At 33.9% G+C, this 22,568-nt stretch overlaps 1 protein-coding gene and 2 long non-coding RNA genes across 3 annotated transcripts; all 3 read left to right on the forward strand.

Moving 5' to 3' along the window:
* The first annotated feature begins 3,354 nt into the window (after positions 1-3,354).
* On the forward strand, positions 3,355-4,540 carry LOC124448494 (2-5A-dependent ribonuclease-like). The gene is made up of 2 exons (XM_046999512.1): positions 3,355-3,850; positions 3,977-4,540. The coding sequence occupies exons 1-2, from the start codon at positions 3,360-3,362 to the stop codon at positions 4,053-4,055; spliced, it is 570 nt and encodes a 189-aa protein (XP_046855468.1). The 5' UTR covers positions 3,355-3,359; the 3' UTR covers positions 4,056-4,540.
* An 11,573-nt stretch (positions 4,541-16,113) lies between these two features.
* On the forward strand, positions 16,114-16,816 carry LOC124448530. Its single transcript, XR_006949113.1, has 2 exons — positions 16,114-16,502; positions 16,736-16,816. It is a non-coding gene; the product is annotated as an uncharacterized LOC124448530 (long non-coding RNA).
* A 4,897-nt stretch (positions 16,817-21,713) lies between these two features.
* On the forward strand, positions 21,714-22,246 carry LOC124448511. The gene is made up of 2 exons (XR_006949085.1): positions 21,714-21,757; positions 21,952-22,246. It is a non-coding gene; the product is annotated as an uncharacterized LOC124448511 (long non-coding RNA).
* Positions 22,247-22,568: the final 322 nt, after the last annotated feature.

Below are 22,568 nucleotides of genomic sequence, written 5' to 3' on the forward strand. Positions count from 1 at the left end.
GAATCTGGCCGGTGGAGTGACTCTGGAGTCTTCGAAAATACAACATTTGGATCAGCATTCCTAAATGGTATGCACATGTAATTGATCTTAAAATGCAAAACATACATATTTTGTATATATACATAAAGTGCAATTTTTTAAAGGAAAAGTCCAGTTACCAGACCCCAGACCTCTGATAAATGATGGCAAGAAGATGCCATATTGCATTGTTGGGGATGAGGCTTTTCCATTGAAGACATGGATTATGCGACCATATCCTGGTAAATCTTTGGACTGTGTAGCAAAAAAAGTATTCAATTACAGATTATCAAGAGCTAGAAGGACAATTGAAAATACATTTGGTAAACTCAAATAAAAACATTGTTGTATATATCAATACTTCATAATTTGATTATGTCAATATTTGTAGGCATCATGGTTTCCAAGTGGAGAATCTTGAAAACTGCTATTGTTGCTGAGCCAAACAACGTTGTCAAATTGGTTAAAGCTATATGTGTTCTTCACAACTTTCTGCGAAAGCAATCTGCAGCAAGTTACACCTCCTGGCTCGACAGATATAGTGGATGAAAATGGCCAAATAAATGAAGGAGTTGGAGAGCTGAGATGGAAAAAGCTACTCTTCAACCCATTGCTCAGAGCTCTAGAAACCAAACAAAAGCAGCTCTTAGAGTAAGAGAAGATTTTGCATGTTATTTTATGTCATCTGAAGGAGAGTTATCTTGGCAAGTGGATTATGTCCTTCGTACATCATAATCATAAATAGAATATTTGGAAAAGAGTCGTTTTATTTTGTTAGTTTTTTTTTATTTGAAAATAATGATTGTAACAGAAACACTTAAAAAACATAAAACTAATTTTCTGGAAACTCCAGCTTAAAAAGAACATCCTGAATCTCCTTCTTGGCTTTAGCCCTAGCATATGGAGTAGGTAGCTTCCTAATTTGCTCAGCAACACTCTTTCCGAAAAAGTCATATTCATCTTGACTCTCTGGCTCTTTAACTTGTTTTTTGTGAAGAGTTTCTAGATACCCAATCAACTTTGTTTGATATGGTGACATGTCTTCAGCCTTCCTCTTGCATCGTACAATTTCAGATGTGCAGGACAAATTTGTTGATTGGCTTGATGGACTGTCAGCAAGCACACTCTCAGCTATCTCCTCAGAGTCTTCCTGGATTTGAGAAGACGTAAGTTGGTCTTCCACAGGGATAACAACATTCGAGATTGTCCTATGAATAAAATGAACAATTACTCATAGAAATAGCTTATTTTTTCCTACATTGTTATTAGAAAGTCATAGTGTAATTTCAAAAATTACATACTGGCGTCGTTTTGCGTAATCATCCAGCCAGGTCATAATAGACCAAAACTCCCAGTTTGGTGTTGAGGAACCAGGAGCACCAGATTTGATAGCTGCATCATGCTTCTTTGCATCGCCTATAAGTGTCTCGCAAATTCTTCATTTTACCTTTTAGTTCGTTTGCTTAATAAAGAAAATAAATATTTATTTGACTGGGTCAGACGATACTGACAAAAATATTGTGAGATAAGAAAACATGTTTTGCGAAATGAGTATTTACCTGAAATCAAAACCGATTGCACGCATTTCTTCGGCTATCTTTTGCCAGATATTTCCTTCAATTTTCATCTTTATAGTCTTTTAAAGACATGTCGTAAAGAGCAGGATACGCGCGAAAAGAATTTATAAGTGCTTCTTCTAGTGACGCCATTTTGAAAATTTTGTCCTAGCGACACAGCGATTTCATGTGCTCCAGCGAATTCGCTGGCTGTGTTGAAACGACACAGCGACACGGCTTTGTAACCGCGCAATCCCGTCGCTGCGCGGTAACGACATAGCGACAGCGACAGTGTGTCTCAGCCTTTAAAGCTTAAAATGCGTATAAAACCAAAATTTTGCAGCCTGTTTTATACTTTTATTGAACAGAAATTTTAATATGACAACGGAGTTTCTCTACTAGTTTATGCGTATCTTTTTTCATTATCAAGATATTGAAGCTTTTATTATGTTCGGTTCATCTAACTTGTGACGTAACATTGCATAATGAGAACTAGAATTATTCGGTGCATTTGCTAATACTTTACTTCAACTTTGCAGAATGTCTTTCTTTGTGATGTGTTAATGATATAAAATACTGCCTATTATCATCAACGTAAAGTTGTCAGGAAAATGAAGTGTACTTAAAACATGGCAGCGACTCCTTTTGCATGCAATATGATGTCACAAGTTAGATAAATTGGTAATAGCAAGGACTTCACTTCAGTGTTTTTAGAATAGAAGAGTCATACATAAAAGGTTTTAGAAAGCATTCATTTCAAAAGTTCTAGTCAATGTAAATATAATTTAATTAGGAAAGATTTTGTTTCATTGGCACTTTAATGGTGTTCAAACAAGGTTTGAGGGAATAATAGTTGAGTTTTCGCTGCTGATTGAATATCAATGTTTATATTTGGCATCAAACATAAGATAGTGTATCTAAAAGATGAGTGTCGAGAATGGAAAGAAAAATTGAATGAAGCTATTTTGTTATCTTCTGCTGTAAACAAATTCTTAGACTCTAAAAAATATGTTCTCAAAATTTAAATTTAATATTTTCGAAAAACGTAAGCTTATTTCCTAAAAAAATATATGAAATTACTGCAGAAAGAAGTTTTTGTGATTAATTGTATGGTATAAGCTAACCTCAAATGTTGCCAGATTTGATTTTACAATTAAAGAACTTATGATTTGTCTAATGGTTGTTGATAAGTTTTTTCAAAAATGTACGGTAGCTAATGATATCCTTTCCTGATTGGGAAAGTTTGAGCTTTTTGACGTATTAATTTCGTTTCTTTTACCCTTGAATGTAATATTTTTATCTAGAAGAGTGGAAATACATTGGTGAATCAACGAAACATGAAAAATTGTTTTTAAAATTGATTGAATATGGACGCAATTCCAGTGTTGAGGTTAAATTGGTGGACAATGTACGGGTAATTCTCTCAGAAGAGTTTTGCATTGGCAAAGGAAGTGGTGCAACCCGTGTTTATCTTGGACTGGGTAAGGATGGTTACGGTAAAGCAGTGAAACAAATACGTCGAGATAGCTACATCCAGCTGGCGCTGCACGAAAAGAATATTTTGAATAAATCCAACGCAAGAAAGTCGAAATACGTTGTGAATTATTCTTTCCTAGAGGAAGAGACTGGAACAGAGTATGTATATTTGATAGATCATTGAATTCATTCCATTCATTCCATTCCATTCCATTCCATTCATCAAATCCATTCCATTTTGCATTACATTTCATTCCATTCCATTCCATTCATTCCATTCATTCCATTCCATCCATTCGATTGGACAATATGTTAAATGGAAAACCTGTTGGCTTGGAGGACTTCAAGGATGAAACATTGAAAGACCTTCTATCGTGGATGTTAAACCGAGAACCCAAAGACAGACCATCGGCTACCGTGGCGTTAAAACATCCATTTCTTATGACGGATGACGAGAAATTTGACTTGTTATGTAAAGTTGGAAATCTTCAGCAGATTAAGACAAATGATCCCCACTCAGTTGTTTTTCAACAATTGAATATTGAGTCCTCAGATTGGAAAAGTAAAATAGACAGAGATGTTTATGATTATTTTAGAACGGACGTGGTGACTGGAAAGACTTTTACATATTACTCTTCATGGACAGAATGCTTGAGGCTTATTCGAAATATTAACCAACATTGGAACGATCGACCACGGCCAAAACCTCAACCAGAACCATTTTATAAGATTGGCGATCACAAGGCGTATATTCTCAAAAAATTCCCCAATCTCCCTGCTCGAGTGCATGCTACTGTGAGGTCCAATGAAGAATTGAAAAACAATCCAGATCTCAAGAGCTTTTTAAATTTCACTGAAAAGAAACCACATCAAGAAACAGTTGTGCATGCTACTGTGCATCAAGAAAGAGTGCATGCTACTGTGAGGTCCAATGAAGAATTGAAAAACAATCCAGATCTCAAGAACTTATTCAATTTCGGTGAAAAGAAACCACATCAAGAATAAACAGTTTTTAAACAGTAAAAACAGTTTGTGAAAAGGCAAGTGAAAAGGAAAGATACCGTGTCAAATAGAATTTACTCAGATTGGAAAAGACAAATAAATTTTTTACGTATATGATTATTTTGATTGTTGGCTTTCATTGACAGATTGATTGATTGCGACCGGCACTAAAACCATCCATTTTATAAAGTCGATGATCCTAAGGAGTTCTTTTTGAAATCCCAGTTCGGGTGCGTGCGGCTGTCTGATGTAATGACGAATTGAAAAACAACCCAGAACTTAAGAACTTTTTCAGTTTTTAATGAAAGCGAACCACAATGAAAAGTTTACTGACAGGAAAACAAATAAGAAATCAACGATACGGTAGTTAAAGGTTTTATTTTATAGATGTAAAGTAGCAAAACACTTTTCACGACGTATTTGGATGATGTATAATCACATTTCTGCATCTAGCTTACATTATTGAATGATATAATATCTGATTATTTCAATTTTATTCTCAATTACTTTTGTTGAAGACGTATGATATGTAAAGTCAACTTTTCAATACATTATAAAACTCTAATACGATAGAAAATGGTATTTCTGGAGTTACAATATTACCAAGATCTCGTTTATTAAAGTATTAAAAGGCAGTGATAATTGCCTATGCCAAAAGCACAATTAAATGGACTTAAGCTCTTAATTTAATAAGCATTAATTGTCTGAAGAGACTGAACAAAGGAATTAAAAAAACAAATGAAGCCTTTACAGCAAATAAAGAGTGAATCCGGTATAGCACGCAGCCTAAAAGTCTGGTCTTGAATGTTATGGGCTCTTGGGTGTTGCTTATGCTGTAAAACTAAGGATCGTCTGTTTGAGCAATTCCATAGATAGAATTTAGGAGTGCTTTTTTGTTTTACTATTTCACATTAATTACGTAGCTAATCAATACAAAACAGTTGAATTAAATAACATTTTTAATGAGATCAACAGAATTTCTTGTAATGGGATTCTTTGATATTTTAATTAGATTTAATTTTATTTATTAAATGAATATTGAATATACAGATAAGGTTAACTACCTCTCTCTGTATCACCCGTTTTCTAAAAACTCTCTCACACCCACATTCATTGAATAAAGTTTAACAATAGTCTTATAACTGCTGGAAGACCTTGTATTTACTCCACTGATTGCTTGATTTGAAATATTTCACTAAAATTCTTATATCATAGATTGATGGGTAAAAGAGTTTGCATTGATTAGTAAGATCAAGACTGTTGTGTTGCACACATTGAGGGTTAGAGTTTTTATGAGTTTCTAGAATACTGGTGTATAACTTTCTCGACAACTTCACGAACATATAATGGATGGTCAATTGAAAGAATAACTTAATGCCTAAGGTTTACGGGAGGCCACGGCGTTTCAGAACTTATTTGACATTTGTTTAAACTTTGTCTATTCCTGAGGCAAAATATAACCTGTAAGTAATTGTAAATTTCCGGCTTAAAACATTTTCATTCGTAAAATTTCATAAATACAAAAACTCCAACGTATTTGAATTATGTCATCTATTAAAATAATATTGGGCAATTCTAACACGGAAGTCATTAAAGTTTATATGAGCAATTACCATATTCTCACCAAAGATAGGGCGTGAAAAAACCAATTCAAATGATGTAGTATCAATGAAAAATTTTTGAAATTCATGAAATATTTGGGTCCAAACATGGAGAAAATTAAGAATTTTTGAAATCATCAGTTTTTACGGCAGCAATTCCAACATCACTATTTTATAAAACATTACGACTTTTTTCGTTAACTACAATGAACGCTTGTGTAGCCGTTTGGTAACTGTAACAGTCAAGACAACGCAATCTATGATGTGGGATCGAGGCTTGTCCCTGTCATTGACATTTAAGTTCTACCAGCTTTGTCATATTCTTTTCTTGTACGATATATTTTTGATTATTATAGACATCAACAATTACATTGAAGACCATTACGTCATACTTGTATGATTATGAAGCCTTGCGCACATTTTTCATAGTGTAAGGTTGATTCCATAGAATTTTCTCTAAAAAGAATATATGATTGCGCTGTCTAATTTGAAGAAGAATAGAGATATTTATCAAAACGTTTGCTTCATGGCATGGTTTCCCACGTTGGCTTACAAACAAATTGATCAACATCTACACAAAACTTCTCAAACTACCGTGAACACATCATACGATGTCATTTGCATCCATCTACTTTTAGTAGATGATAAAGGTTGTAGAGTTGTTGAAAGTTGCACGCGCAAGATTTATATATTTTATTATCTCACACCCCAGATCATTTGCTAGGTATCTGCACATTAATGTCACATGAAAGCACTTAGTAATAATTGTGTGACAGTTTTAGTTTAAAGTTTTGTACGAATAGCATCATTTAGCTTTTGTTAACTTATTTAACTTTGCAGACAGCATATACTATAATAACAAAGGAACGTAGTAAACTACTAAGTAATAAAGAACAAGCTACAGTTTTCACCAGCCATTTAAACATAACGTTACTAACATTAAAAACAACACGATTTATGCAATTCATAATAGTGCAAGAGATTTTTCATGAATTGACCAAGGCAGACATTATTGTCTTTTAATCTAGAGTCTCCTGCTTTTATTTAAGTATGATTTTAGAAATGTTCTTGTTTTACAGTAAGTTGTAACATATGATAGCTAGATTGCACAACCGTGTTTTACTTTTGCTGCAAGGATTGGTTTGCAATGGTAACAAGTCTTCATCAATTTTCACAAGACTATGAATTATTTAGTACTCGTTTACATAACACACGTCATTCTTTTTTAAATGTCATACGTAGTCGCACAGAAATGTAAGTATAACATCAAACTGAATTGTAAGAGATATTCTCTATATGCATGCACTTAGTAAGTATGTTAGATTTATAACTCATGGAACGGTACATAAACCACCTGCTGAAATTTGATATCCACTAAAGCACCATCTTTCACTGGAGGCACCGAACGTATATCGTAATAACATTTACTTCCAAAATCGAAGGGAAGTGTCAATAAACAAATATGAACATTTTCAGAAAGCAAAATTTAACTAAATTAAATTGAAGCATTGGTATGTACAGTGTACTATTATGTCATAAAAAATTGCTATTCTCTTCTACACATAAACTATACGCCATAAAAATCATCTTCTTTATTTTTAAGACTTCTTTCAAATGGATGATTTTTAAAAAAATTCGTTTTCAGACTGGACTACATATATTTGTCAAAAAATTATAACCGAGGACATACTTATCTTGAACATACGAATAGCCATAAATCCCTTTCCTATTACAATGTACAATTTGAGATGTTTACGTCAAAAATTACTTAAAAACTATAACTATAATATGGGCAATTCTAACACGAGAACAGTGTATTGGGGAATCGAACCCAAAAACTAAATTGTACCGCTCCTAAAAGATGTGTGTGACATTTTGGTAAATCATAGCTATTTGAAATAAATTAAACAGATCATAAATTTATTAAATAATTCAGAAATTTATCTTCCGAAGATTTTCAGACTGTTAAAAGTGGTTCGTGTTCACGTTAACTTTATCGGAAGCACGTACTCTAAACAACTTCTTTTACAAAAGGAATTCTGTCTTTAGTTTTGATGATTGTATATAACATAAAAAAAATCTTTGGTCCCTTGCTAAGGTCAATGATTTTTTTAGACTTTACCGAAATATAAAATCCTTAATGGAAAAACCTAAATGTATAAACCAAGACCGAACACAAAGTCACGAGAATTTGGAGAATACTTAACAGGAAGAAACCACTAGGTATTTTAGGGATTTTAGTGATGTCTGTCGAAAGTGGGCTCGTCCTATAAATTGATCAAGATACCAGTCCCACGTTCGTCATCTGAGCGTAGCAACTACTCGCCGTAGCTGCCTATACTATCAAAACTTTCTACCTGCGCATAACATTGGAATTCCGCCATGAAAAAGAATGCTCCTGAAGGAGGTAACCCATCATGCCCTTAACTTAACCTAGTGCACGTCGCAACTACGAGTGACCTCCAACCGGGGTGGGTTGTACTACCCATGCATTATAGCGGATCCAAAAGTGCCTTAATAGTCACTGTAGAAAACCGTTCATGAAATTGGCCAACTACAAGGACTGCATGCTTTTACCATACTAAAGGAGAGATAATTTTTCTTTACACCAGAACCACCATCTTTCCTTTGTCTTCAATAGGTCTTGCTCGCTAGATCCAGTCTCCTATGGTCTTCTTACAGATGCTATTTGCATCCTCTACGCCAAGGTACAATTTGTACCCATTAACCACAGGGAGAAGTTGTCTTCCTTTGGCCAAACTTCACTTGCATTTCCGATCTAAGCTACACATTGTCCTATCTATCTTTCTGCGAGGCAACGTCCGCGGCAAGCATGCGTAGCTTCTTAAAGCAGTATATTTACAAAGAGACTTCCGAAGTTAAATCGAGTAAACCCGACACAAATGCATGTCAATAAGAGGCTAATAACCGCTGATACAACTTCACGTTTACTAATTAAGACACAAATTTTACTAATGAGCACCGAACACAAATAATTTTTTGAGTTGAACTGAAAAGACTTTTAAAACCTCTTAATGAAGGCTATTTTTGAAATGCAGGGAAAAAACTACTATGAAAATGTGTATTTAATTTTATACCTGCACTGAAAAAATAGCCCTATAGTGGATTATACTGCGCACCAGGATTTGTTGTGGCTTTTGCCCTTTCTGTAGAAAGACATGGCCTGTTAGCAGGCTAAACTACGTACAAAGCATAATGTAAACTCACGGTTTTCGAGAAATTCGTTGCCAAGTTTAAGGAAAGGACGATGAATCTTTCTTTCCTTTATTACCATGAAGTGAACGGATGCTGAGCACGCGAAATCATTCAGAATCCAAAAACATTTTTTGACGTTGACGGTACATCCATCGTATCCAACTTTCTTGCTACCTGACAAACATCCCCGGTTTCGTGTCGACGATGGCAAGCACAGAAGCAAGATTGGCCATTTCTTGCAACAGTGCATGTCATCTACGGCATGAAAGCGGATACATCGACAGATGGACTTTTGATCGAAAACTAGGACTTTTGGTTTTGTTTTGCATGCTGAAAAAATTCCATGTTTTTATTAGGAAAATTTTCTAATTAATTAATGTAGAAATTTGGCTGGTCGATTTTGGCGTGGTTTTAATCATCTGCAAAGGAAGAAAAACTATTGATGGTGACTTTGAGGATTTGCGGGGTTTTTTGCTGTTGTAAATAGTTTAAGATAATTAGTCGTACCATGATATTATTATTATTTCGTCGTATATAGTTCACATGTCTTTAGGACTGGCGGATTGACCAGTTGGAATCGTATCTTAGTTGGATATAATACCCATAATAGAAACGTTTTGAACTGCCATAGTCCAATAGTCCAATAACCTTGGTCATATTCCAATAGGACAGGGACTTGTTTATGGACATAAAAGTTGAGCTGATGGAAGCATTGCTTAAGAGCAACATGTTCTATTTGCGATTATAGTTTGTGATGTAGACGGATTGATGGACAAAAGATGTCTCGTGTTTTCTAACGTCATTAAAGTATATACTGTCCCATCCTTGATCATTGTTCTGAGGACTTATTGCCCATTCTTGTTAATTGCTCAGAAGACTTTATTCAACTATATTATTTATTCTTGATAAGAATTTCTATACAATAAGATAATAGAAGATACTGTCAGCTTACAATATACTGCCAGCAAAATTAATGACAAAAATTAATAACGTAAAAAATACTTACTTTGAGAAATGGAGAATACCAATGAAGTATTGTATTCCATTCTTTTTACTTCAATGCTAGCATGTAAGTCATTGCAATTCTAATGTACAATCTTGTGCCTATACAAATTATGGTTTTTGCAGTCTTTTAGAGGAGTTTTATCTCATTTTCTTTTGACTTTAATGCATTCAGCGCATATAAAGTTCAACATTTGAAAATGTCAATGAAATAATCACTAATAAGTTGATTATGTATTAAACTTCATTCTGTAAAAATAAGCATGAACGGCAAAACTTTTTTCCGTTTACTAAGACTAATTAAGGATTGGAAATTTAATCTTTTTTTTCTCTTTCTGTATATTTATGCCTCATTTCACATCATTCGTTCACTTTGGTGACTTTAATTTTTAATCTTTTGTCAACGCTTTGTTTTATTTGACACCTGCTTAGCTGAGCGTTTCAATTTAAACTAAAGCTGTTTTTTGTAGGATTTCATCTTTCTCACGCATGAGTTTGGGGACGTAAGATTAAAGATGGGGGTGCATGCAGGTGGGGATAAAACATTCGTATTCGGCAAGATCGAATGCCTAAACTATGTTTATAATACTATACTAAATTTTCACTTGTAACATAGCATAAATATATTGTCTAATTTATCATATAGCTAGTTCCTGTAATTAGTATAGTGTAGAACACAACTTTTTAACCTGTGTTTTTACCATTTTTAGCCTGCTACAGCTACCACAACCCTCGAAAAATACTCTCCCATTTACAAACACCTACAAAACACGAAATGAAAATTCCAACACTCACTTTGTGTTTGACAATCTTAGACGATGAAAATACCCTTAGCACAAGTTAGCTATCTACACAATAAACGCAAACACAACTAGACCTGAACAAATTGTAAATAATTTACTCCTTTTACGGTTATAATGCATGCAGGAGGGTATAAAGATTACAATTGGAAACAACATGCAACAAAGGGTTGCATCAAAGCAAATTTATGGGTAAAACTGTCATTATTTTATTATGATACATGCTAAAGACATGGGCTTAGAGAGTTTGATAATCAAAAGGTGGGTATGATTTTCACATATTCATGTCATATAATTCGTTAAAAACAATGAATTTCAAAAGAATTAAAGACAACAAATCATGCATATATGAATATGAACCGCCCAATATACAATTTTCCCAACTTTTGCTTTTCTGTAAAATATCCTTAACATATGATTTCTAAGAACAATCAAAAATTACAATTTCTAAGAATAATAAAAATTAGAATTTCGAAGAGCAATCAAAATTACTATTTAATGATTACATTATACACAAAAGCATACTTGTATAAGATAATTGTCCAAAGAAAACTATTTTGTTAAAAATCATTATGTGAGAGCCATTGCTGTCTCCATCATTTGAATAATGATGATTTATACGTTGTATTTACAGTTACACTCAATCTCAGGTGAGGTCAATTATCATTTAGTTCAGCAATCACTTATTTGTTCTATGTTAACAGAACGTTTCCCAATCATTGCTTCCGCTGGCGATATCTGCAAAATTCAAAAAACGTTAATGAGACTTGTTGAAGAATCAAGGTCATTTCAACTATATAAATGTAGTTTCGTTCAGTAGAGGACGGTTACAACAGTTACAGCAGTTATATCTCTATTTTAAAATACTTTGCAGTTAACCCTATTTGAGCTATTTTGGTTAATTCTTATTTTATATTCTGTGTTATCTTTACGATTATCTAGGTGTAGGAACGTATCTTTTTCATTACGGCTTATGATTGATTCCAAGTACAATGGAGTACAATACGCAATAGAAATAATAAAGATCGAGTAGTTTATTGTTATCGCCAGTACACAATCAGAGAATACACTCATGTTATATTATATAGTTACCACATTATTGAGGGGCTGCAAGTACAATACTTCAAAACACAACAAATATTATTTTCAGTGATATCTGCAGGGAATTTGTTAGCTGGAATTCAAATGATAAACGCCAATAGCACACATGTGTCAAGCTTACGTACGTTACGTATTGTAAATTATTAATCGATTATAGAAAGTTCTTCACCTTTCTAAATTTCGCCCATTTCATTTGTTTCCTCGTGGTATTCATCAGTTACTCTCATAACTGCCTCCCCCCAAAGATTACCATTAAGAGTAAATGTGCGACCAGTGGCTTTCTTGTATCGGAAGATATGAGATGTATACGGTTTCGACCAGGTATTTGTAAAACGGTCGTACTTCATAACGTCGCCCCAAAATGGACGCATAACTTCAAATCTCACTTCGACATTTGTTGCGCTTATTCACTCTCTCCATCACCACTTACTTCTTCCGTGACTTTTCTTTCGTTTAAATAATAGGTTACAATCATCTTTGAGATCCACGGACCTTTGGAGTAATATTGAATGGTTTTCTGGTCAACTGCTTTTGGCTTATATCGTCGAGAATTGAGTGTTGTTGGGTTTTGACGCAAAATTTTTATTATTTGAGCAGGTTGTATTTCTTTGAGGGCAATAAATTTCGTCAGTTGATAAAAAACCCATTTCTTTTGTTTCTCCATACTCATTACTGACTCCCATAACTGCCTCCCAACGAAGATTACCACTAAGAGTAAATGTGCGATTTTTTGCTTTTTGGTATCGGAAGATGTGAGGTGTATATGGTTTTAACCAGGTCTTGTTAAAACGGTCGTACGTCATGACATCACCCCAAAGTGGACGCATAACTTTAAATCTCACTTCGACATTTGTAGCGCTTGCAGAAATATTCACTTTCTCTCCATTACCACTTACTTCTTCTGTGACTTTACTTTCGTTTAAATAATAAGTTACGATCATCTTTGAGATCCATGATCCTTCGGAGTAATATTGAATAGTTTTTTTGGTCAATTGTTCTTGGCTTGTTTCATCGGCAATTGAGCGTCGCTGTGTTTTTGACGCAAAATTATCATTATTTGTGCAGGTTGAATTACTTTGATTGAAATCGATTTCTACTGTTGATGAAAAATTTCTCTCTGTTTGAGAGCTATGTGTCAGGGGTTTTGCAAATGCTCCATACTTCACGTTTGAACTGTTGTCACTTAGTAAAAAATCATTTGCTCCTACCTGTAACTCATCAATTGAAGTTTCTTCAAACACTTTATTGTATGATTGGTTTGTTCTTTCTCTTCGCTGATTGTTTTCCTTTTCCTTTAATTCCTTACGCGCAAATTCATTCTCATTTGTTACATCATCATTCTCACCGTTTCCTTGAGTTAGATAAAACTCGTGCATTAGTTCCTGTAACCCGTCAACATCCTCTCCACCAAATGAATTTTCTTCGTTTTCCAGTAGATGCAATAACTCCTGGTCTTGATTCTCATTCTCACTTACAAGTGTTGTCAGATCTAGCTTTTAGCCGAACTATCTACGAGCTCGTAAGCAGCGTCGTAAGATTTTCAATTGCAACTCTCGACGCCAAAATAGCAGCTCTTTTACCAACAAGGCGCAATAGTTTAACTGTATTTTGTCCAGTCGTACGTAAAAAAGCTTGCTCTATTAAGTCACCTTCAATCGTTGGTGCGGCCGCAGATGAACCACTATCAACTAAAGGTTTAGTAACTGCACCTGCTGCTATACCAGCCGTCGCTCCTATCAATCCTCCCAATAGGGCGTGAATTATGACCTTCTTTAGAGCAATGTTTTCTTTGTCAACTAATTTCCTTGAGAGAATAGAGCTCAAAGACATTATTACTCCACCAATACCACCATTAGCTGCTCCCATTCCAATAAATTTACCAATCGAAACCGCACTTGACGATAATGCTGCGTTTCCAATGCCTACTATTCCTGCTGTGATGCCAGCGGACGCACCTCCAACGAAGACACCTGCAGCTCCACCTATCAACGCTTTTTTGATCCATTTCTCAGAATCCATTCCATCAATAACAGATCGTTCTTTTAGGCATTCACCTGAAGATTGTAAGCCGGCGCCGAATAACGCTCCACCAGCTATTGATCCTAATGTTACAAAAACTGGTGCACCGAGACCAGCCGTTAAAACAGAACAGGTGATCCCGCCGACAGCTAATAAAGAAGAGAATACAAGAAAACCAAGTCGCTTCCAAAAAGCTTTATGTTGCTTTACACTCCCGCATTCAGATAAAAATTGCTTTCCACCGTTTTAGAAAACCATCCTTGTTGATAGTCAAAGTGGTTGTGATATTGAGCTCGATATTCATCATTTAACAAAATTTCCTTTGCGTGAATTATCTTTTCTGCTATTTCCTTATTGCCATTAGGCTTGTCGGGATGCCATATAAGCATCATTTTAAGAAATCCTGTTTTGACCGCTTTTTTTAAGTCATTTACATTCATTTTACGAACTTCTTTCATGTTTAATCCTAGTTGTTCATACAAGTCTCCAGAGGGCAATTCGTTTTCTCGATTTATGTGGCGACCGATTGTTTGCCTGCCATTTTCGTTTACAGTATTTCGTTGACAAGTTAATGATTCATTTATAGTTATCACTTCAATATCGTTGCAATTCTTGGGTCCAAGAAGCTTCTTTTCATTTCTATTGTCTATATGCAAAAATTTCAAACTTGAATGATTCCTGATGATGATAGCGATGATTCTCTGTTGGTTGGAGGGTTTTTGAAGAAGTCGGAAACTTGCAAAAAGGAGACCAACCTTTGTAATAGTTTACAGTGATTTTAACATTGGAATGGTTTTCAACGACTAAGCATCTATATTGATCATCCGCCATTGAGTTTTGTTTTTTAAGCTCTTGATTATCCAATTTTCTTTAGGAGACACTGTCGTCTTAATGTTCAAAGTTCTGCTTAATAGGTCATCACATTAGTTCCTGAGAAAAATATCATTGTAAAACTGAAGTATTAACATTTTTTAATTGCAGACTTGGAGATTGCGGATGATTGCCTCTTCCGAACCTCCAGATGTGCTTTGGTATAAATGTTACTGAGGAGTAGTCTGCCGAAATGCATCGTGTCGTTTAATTTAGAACTATTGGCTTCGTGCTCTTTATTAAAAACAGTTCTTTTAAGAACTTGTGATTTTATTTTTACCATTCACTATGGTATTTGCTATCTTTAGAACTATTTTCAGATTTGTCACCACGACAAAGTCCCTATGTTATTATTTAAGAAAGCGCTATAATGGTGGCCAGGTTCGTGACCTTAATAAATTGGCGAGACTTAGAGGAAAGGTTCGCTCGGTGGTAGCAGCAATCCAGAATTTTACGATAACTGACCGCGCGCTCCTCGCTCTTATGGCTAAACACGTCAGCAAAAGTGCTTTTTTATTTTATTTTGTTTTGTTTGTTTTTTGAAAAAGAAATCTTCAAATAACTTTTGGTTATTATACTTATCTGTAAATGTGCTGATTCGCAAGTGATCTCATTAATTTTTTCTGTATATATCTAAGTCAAAAGAACTCATGGGAGAACTGCATTTGAACTATGTCTACAAATCATAAATGCATGAAGCAAGTTTAAAATTGAGTTGTAATTTCAACATAATTTTCATGTTTCATAGTCCCATATTTTCATCGTGTTGATTTTTTAGTAATATTTCAAAATATTGTCATAAATCCTTCAAGATTATTTGGAATGTATAAAAACACAAGCTTTATAGTTACGTCATTCACCGTCAAGATTGTGAAACTCTGTGAAATATAAGTACTAACAGTCTCTTTGGAGGTTTCTAGCAACAATGAAAAACACTCAATACTTGGATGAATACTTTTTTACGATCAAGACTATCATATTCAATTATCCTTATATGGCATTCCTACAGCTCAATGAAATTTGAACCAATCAAAAAATCCAGTTTATTAAAATTTCATTTTAAAATGAGTAATGTAATAGTCCGTGATCTGTGACCGATTTTCTTTCATTCCCGTTGGACACCTCAAGGAAGGTCGTGAAAAATTCAAGACAGAACGACTTTTACATGCTTAACGCAGTTTTACTTCTTGTCATCTCCAAAAAGCTGCAGTTTTATTGCTATATTACATTAAAGTTTTAAAATTTGTAGCTCATTACAATTTCGGAATCCGCCATTTTCCCCAAGGAAATTTCATGTTATTTATATTTTGTGTGCTAGTGCCAGACCTAATAGAGAGCTATTCCGCACGATAATACTGGCAACATAAATAAATTATCTGAAAGAAATACATATTTCACTCGTGCATTAGGTTGGATTTTAGCAATTGTTGAGAAGATGATATTTTAAAAGTTATAATCGTATTGTGCAAGACAAGGCGCGCTTTTTTTAAAGGTCTGTCTCGAATTCGTCGTCAATGTCATCATCTAAAAACTCCTCTTCCTCAACATCATTGTCGTCATCAATATCTACATTCGTGCATGCAGTACACGACCATACATCTGTGTACTTCACTCCGGCTTTGTTACATGAACAACGTTGGGAGTTACAGCCACGTTGCAGCCAGTCTTACAACCACAATGAACGTTATCAAGTAGGGAATTCGGCGCTAGGGGAATGGTCATCCATACGATTTCAGACTTGCAGTTTCCCGTCACTCGTTTGCCACCCATTTTCATCCGGAGGAGTAATATCCATTTGTGGTTGTAAACAGAAAGGCCAAAGCGCGGCTTGGTACAAAAATGTAAGTTCCATAAACTTCCATTGCTAATCAAGAGTTAGTGTAAATATTGCTAAAGTCATTCTTATTGCATTCTGTATACAACTGAGAGGTATTTTGCAAAAAGAAGTTAAAAATCTCAAAACAGCAAGCTAAAACTCAACATTATATGATTCTTAGAACAAACTTAGCTACTATTTGTTTACAATATGTCAGAAGTGGTAAACTTTTGTATTTTTCAACAATCTCTTTCATAGGTTGTGATGATTGTTAATCTTCAGTTAAGGCTTTATGCTCAAGATCATGTTTTACAGTTCAAGAAAGAATATTTTTCAGTGAGCCATTTCAGAAGCAAGAAAGCTGGGGTTTTTTGCTTGGGTTGAAACTTGTTTTATTGTAAATTTGATTAGCGAGGACTTTCATAGATAAAAGTTGTCTTTGTCATACCATGAAAAGGAGAGTGAAAGACTTCTGGCACATTGATTGAAAAAGTGATCCTGTATATATATTTCTCAAGAAATGCAGTTATGATTCTGATCTATACATACTAATTTACTAATTTACTGTGTCCTTTGATAAAAGTTTATAATGTTGATTTAAAATAAAGAATATCTGAATTATTTTTAAAGTCATTCTTTATATACTCAATGCATGGAAACAGCAACTAAAGATGGTTTTGGGACATTGGTATGTAATGGAGACAAGATCCTCTGTTAGAAGTGAGCAAGCACTTTAATGCTTAGTGTAGGTTCTACAAAATCAAAAAAATGTTGTCCTTCTATATTTAAAAAGAGAAATTTCAGAATTCTACTCTTCCAAAGTAAAGAATGGACTTCACTTATCCTATGTGGAGTGACCTTGTAGAAAGAGTGGTCAAAACATTGAATCAAAGTAATTCTTGTGTTCAGTGAGTCTAATAGCCTGATAGCAATACTTTTAAAACTTTATTTTTGCTCTTGCATCACTTAAAGCAGGTTAATCACAAAGCTATGTACTTTATGGAATCTGTAACATAGCTGTAAGCTGCTAAATGTTTGCTCTAGAATTTTTACATTTATCTTAGGCCTATGCATAATGATGTGCCTCTTTAAAAGCTTATTAACAAAAAATTCTTTAGTGGTAATGATCAATTTCTTACCAAGCTTTAGTGATTAAGGAAAAATTTATGGAAAGATGCGTTGCTATCCTTCGAAAAGTGAAGTTGCGCACTATTTAACCATGAGTTCTTAAAACTGACAAGATTTAGGTCTGAAACAGGCTTCTCCTATGTTGATACATAAGTGCAAAGGTGACAGTTTAGGTTTGCTTCCAAAATTTTCGACAGAATTCTTCATTTAAAACTTACATTTTACTTGGACTTTATTAAGAGTCGCGCCTTTTTGCCACCTTTCAAGATGGCATCCGTAAATAAATTTGCCTCACTATGACAACGGCAGTTAGATACAAACATTGAGCTCTATAAGACCTGGAGGGGCAAAGGGGCCTGGGCCTCGTGGTCAAAAACATGGCGGTAATGGCGGATTTTGGTGGTCAAAACTTCCACTTTAAAAAATTTTTTCAATATTCACTCCCTCCTGATTTCTAATACTGTTTGTATGAACGAAAACAAGTGAGAAAAAAAACATTTACGATACCGACAGCATCATGTGAAAATAATGCTTCGGCATTGCGTGAAAAACACTGTACAGACACACATCAAAATAAAGAAGATCGACGGTAGAGAAACGCATATTGTGGATGTAACATTTAAGTTATTTTATGACATTTTAGCCTTTTCAAAGTGAAAATCAAACGGCATTCTTTACTAGACCTGTCAATCTCGTCAAACTTATACATTATTTCATGCTTTTGTGTGTTTGACTGTTTGTCAACAGTTTGTTGCACCTATTTTTCTTGCTTCAAATGGATAAATCTGTGTAAAAATGCTCCTAAGGAAGCGAGAAAATGTTTGCTTCAGTCCTACGACATAAGTCAACTGAAAGTTTACCATGGATAAGTATCATAAGTGTATTGTCATTACCTGATAAATCTACTGAAAACTCATAAAGAAAGTATGTTGAACTAGAAGAGCTACAAATAAGAAAAAAATTCAAAACACCATGACACTGTTGCTTGGTAATTTGTATTTTGTAAACAGCTTGGCAGAATCTTGGATCTATTACTGAACAGAACTACATTAATTTTCCATTGAAATTAAAAACTTGGAAACTAAAGTGCATTGGTTTGTCTGACAAAAACACTGTCTATTGCTGCATGAAGGCAAAATAGTTATTTGACAGTGTAGGTGAAGAAATTTATCAAGTTCTATAGATATTATTGTGCATTACTTACAGTTTTTTGGAATTGTGTAATATATGTCATGAACAAGATATAATTCTCCAAAAATGCTAACCCCTTCGAGCACTACTACTCTTCTGTTTTGCTTAAACAACTTACAGCTACCAATACTAATTATTTATATGTACAAACTAACATTTGGGGATTAAATGATAAACAACTTGTTAAATCTTTGTATTTTACATCAAGCCTTTGAATTAGTTCCTTTTATCCCTTGGTAAAAAAATATTAATTAAAAACTTACAAGTCAAGTTTCTTGAAAATAGTATTTTGTACAAAGAAACTAAATAATTGGAAAGGTCACATGTTGAAGACAGACTTTGCTTCTTTGACTAGGTTGCTTGATCATGAGCAAATTTAAATTTGTTTACAATTTGTTTAAAGAATTCTTTTTATTGATTTCTACTAATTCTTCATAAGACACAAAGAATTTCTTTGCCATCTATTTTTTCTTCTTCTACATTCAACTTCATTGTAACCAATGCATCCGATGTGAATTTGTGGATCACCTGGAATCATACCAAGTATGGATTTGATGAGATGAGACAATAATATGTTTAATTTTTCGTGCATATTAATGATATAATCATAAGCTACTGTTGAACAAAAATTTCAAGGTAGAAACAAATCTTAGCACATTATTCAACACACTACTTTTATCTTGGTTTTGAAGTAGTAACCTGTTTACTATAACAATAAATACTTCATTTACAGAAACGCTAAGTAGTACTTTAATACTGTTTGCATAAATCCAACTTTCCAATCACATTATAATTGTCTACACTATACAGTCAGTCAAATTGAGCAAGCAAACAGTTTAATAGTTATTTTTATTATACAACATATACCATAGTTCTCATTAATTTTGCATGGCACTGCATTCAATTTCAACACAACTTTGTTGTAAACCTTCCCTTCATCTTTTCAAAAAAAAACATGAACAAATTATGCCTCATTTTTGGGAGGTAAACTCAATTCAAATCAGGAGAGTTTAGCTTGATGCCTTGATCATGATACAAGATGGATGCAAAACTCGATAAAAATTGACAGCTTCGACACGTCTGGCGAGCGATTAAGTGAAGAACAAACAAGACTGGACCAAAATAACTTTAAATTAAAACTTAGTAGTAGAGACACTCTTCAAGTATCGTGTTAAAAACAAAATAGTAAAACTAATACTGTGCTACTTACCGCAGTCAAGAAATGTTCCCTTTTCTGTCGCTATTTCAGCATCCGCAAACCACAAAAGTTGGCAGTTTAATAAATAAAGTTTTAAATAGTTTAGGAAAATAAATAGTTTTGATATTTTCTATACTCGCAATCGTGGTGGTCAAATCAGGGTGGGCGACAAAAATTTTATTTCATGAGCCTACGTCTCTCCGCTGACTTTGACCACCAAAATCCGCCATGTTTTTGACCACGCGGCCGCGCGCTAATAATTTATACAAATTTTGTTGACGTTTCCCCTCCAGTTATTTTTTTCACACTTGTTGTGTCACGTGTTACCCTCGTTTAATAAAGTTTAATCAATCAATCAATTAATCAGTTATTATAGAACTCAATGGATACAAACAGTTCCGCACAAAAAAAAATGGCCACATTCAAAACTGAAGGAGCGAGGAATTTTGAAATTCAACCGCAAAATACTAAAAACTGCAGCTTTTTAGAAGTGACAATAAAAAGAATATCAAACAGCAAGTGACTTTCTATCTATTTTGAAAATTTTGCGACCTTCCTTGAGGTGTCCAACGAAACTCATTTTTAAAGCATATTTTTGAGGCACAGATCACGAACTATAAGGTCAAATAGTTGGAGCGCTACTGAATAACACAAATATAGCATAATGCTATTTTCTGTGTTTCTTAATAACATTGCGACTATTTAACTTTATGTTTATCGTCATATTGGCAAGCGGAATGCTTATGAAAATCTACGTTAACATCAGTATAAGATTCATTTTTTTTCAGTATGAAGCGGGATTCTTTCACTGAAGGGCAATCATGTATTGCCTAACATTAACATCGGTATATGTTACTGTATATTTAATATTGAATTCGAAACAAAAATGAACAAGAATATTCAGTTGATTAATCTCTGATAAACCTTTCACCTTTACTTGTCACAAGGTCGGGACTTAAAGCGCAAAGCTCTCTACATTTTAGTTGACTCTTCTCGTTCACAAGGAAGAGGAGTAGAAGGTTAAAACAGGTAGTTTTAACCTTCTACTCCTCAGTTATTATAGAATAAGGTAGTTATTGTAAAATGGATAATGTTGTTGATGTGAAAATGAAACTGTCGAGAACTATAATAAAAATGAACGATAGTTTTCAAATACAAAGACAAACAAATATATTTTTGTCTTCGAAGTTTTCTTCTCAAGATGTGATTTCAAAATCCAAAAAACTATCTAATAAAACCGATGACAATTTAGCTAGTTTGGTCATAGACAGGTTTTTATTCTCAAAAAGGATTTCTTTTACTAGGAATCAATGTAATATGTCTACAATCAACGAACACGTCATCCAAACTCACCGTTTTTTATTGAAGACGATTGTCAACGATAAGTATTGTTCGTGTTTTTATTCACGCTATGCTTCTTGTACAGGAAAGATGCTCGTTGTTGTTGTTGACAGTTCTTAGACTTCAGACAAACATTCCACGAAGGTAAACTTCAAACCAACTATCAGGTCTGTATGTGATAATTTGAACTGCGCACAGAATAGATACATACAGAAGCGCCACTCAGCGAAAAATCTGTCCCCTACTTGTACCCAGTTCTCAAGTGCGCATCTTTTGCGTCCGCCATTACTCCAGCCAGATAAACTGGCCAGAATGTATATAGATTAATATTATGAAGAGTTGTTTTTCGAAAATTTGACGAATTTAATATCACTTATGGACAAAATTTTTAATACCATCGGATAGGATACCAAGCATATGAGGTGAGAAACAGTTTTGTTGTAAAATACGTTCGTCAAATATAATTTTACGGGTTTTATAGTTTCTTGCCTTGAATTGTATGCGAGATCCATGTTTAGAACGTCTCTTATATTGAATGGCAGTTGCCCTAAGAATTTATAATTTAGGACAAAAGTAATAAATATATTTAGTGTGATTCCATTTCTGTATTTTCTAGTAAAGAGTTTCCTATTAGAATGGTCAACGGATTTGATAGAAGCGATAAAACGACCTACTGTGCGTAAAGAACGTTCTTCAGATGAAGACGTTATTAGTATAAAATTTGGACTAAACTAATTTATATTTGATTCTTGAATCGGGGCTTTTTATTTGCAATGTAGCTTGTCTGCATAATTGTAATTGAAAGTTTTTATTTGTAATTGTATATTGAGTTCCTGTGGCTATCATGTCTGTCAAATTTGTATTAACTTACAAATAAAGATGTTTTTTGTTGTCTTATTTTTAATAAACAATATATGAAATTACAATTTTTTAAAGAATGAAGTTATTGATAAATTTTTACAATTAAATTAACAACTTTACCATTATGTCAAACATATTGTCAAGCTCCTACAGCTTACCTCTTTGGTTAAACTTCACTTGTGAGTTGTGACCAACAATTGTATGTGAAAAATGATTAGAATTATGTTTGATTCACTGCATTGATCAACCAGCAGAGAGAAATTATTGCAACAAAGGGCTCGAAAATTTAATTTTTGCTAAAATCCATAAACTTCATTCAGTAAATTAAAATTTTTATTGTAAGTAATCATGTCACAAACAGAACTTATTCTG

Source organism: Xenia sp. Carnegie-2017, unplaced genomic scaffold, assembly GCF_021976095.1.
Source record: "Xenia sp. Carnegie-2017 unplaced genomic scaffold, XeniaSp_v1 HiC_scaffold_23, whole genome shotgun sequence".
NCBI lineage: Eukaryota > Metazoa > Cnidaria > Anthozoa > Malacalcyonacea > Xeniidae > Xenia > Xenia sp. Carnegie-2017.

Excerpts from the sequence above, each read along its gene's own strand:
- LOC124448494 (XM_046999512.1), top strand. The coding sequence starts at position 3,360 with ATGTTAAATGGAAAACCTGTTGGCTTGGAGGACTTCAAGGATGAAACA. Across the intron at positions 3,851-3,976 it reads CGAGTGCATGCTACTGTGAG|GTCCAATGAAGAATTGAAAA; the intron begins GTCCAATGAAGA and ends TGCTACTGTGAG.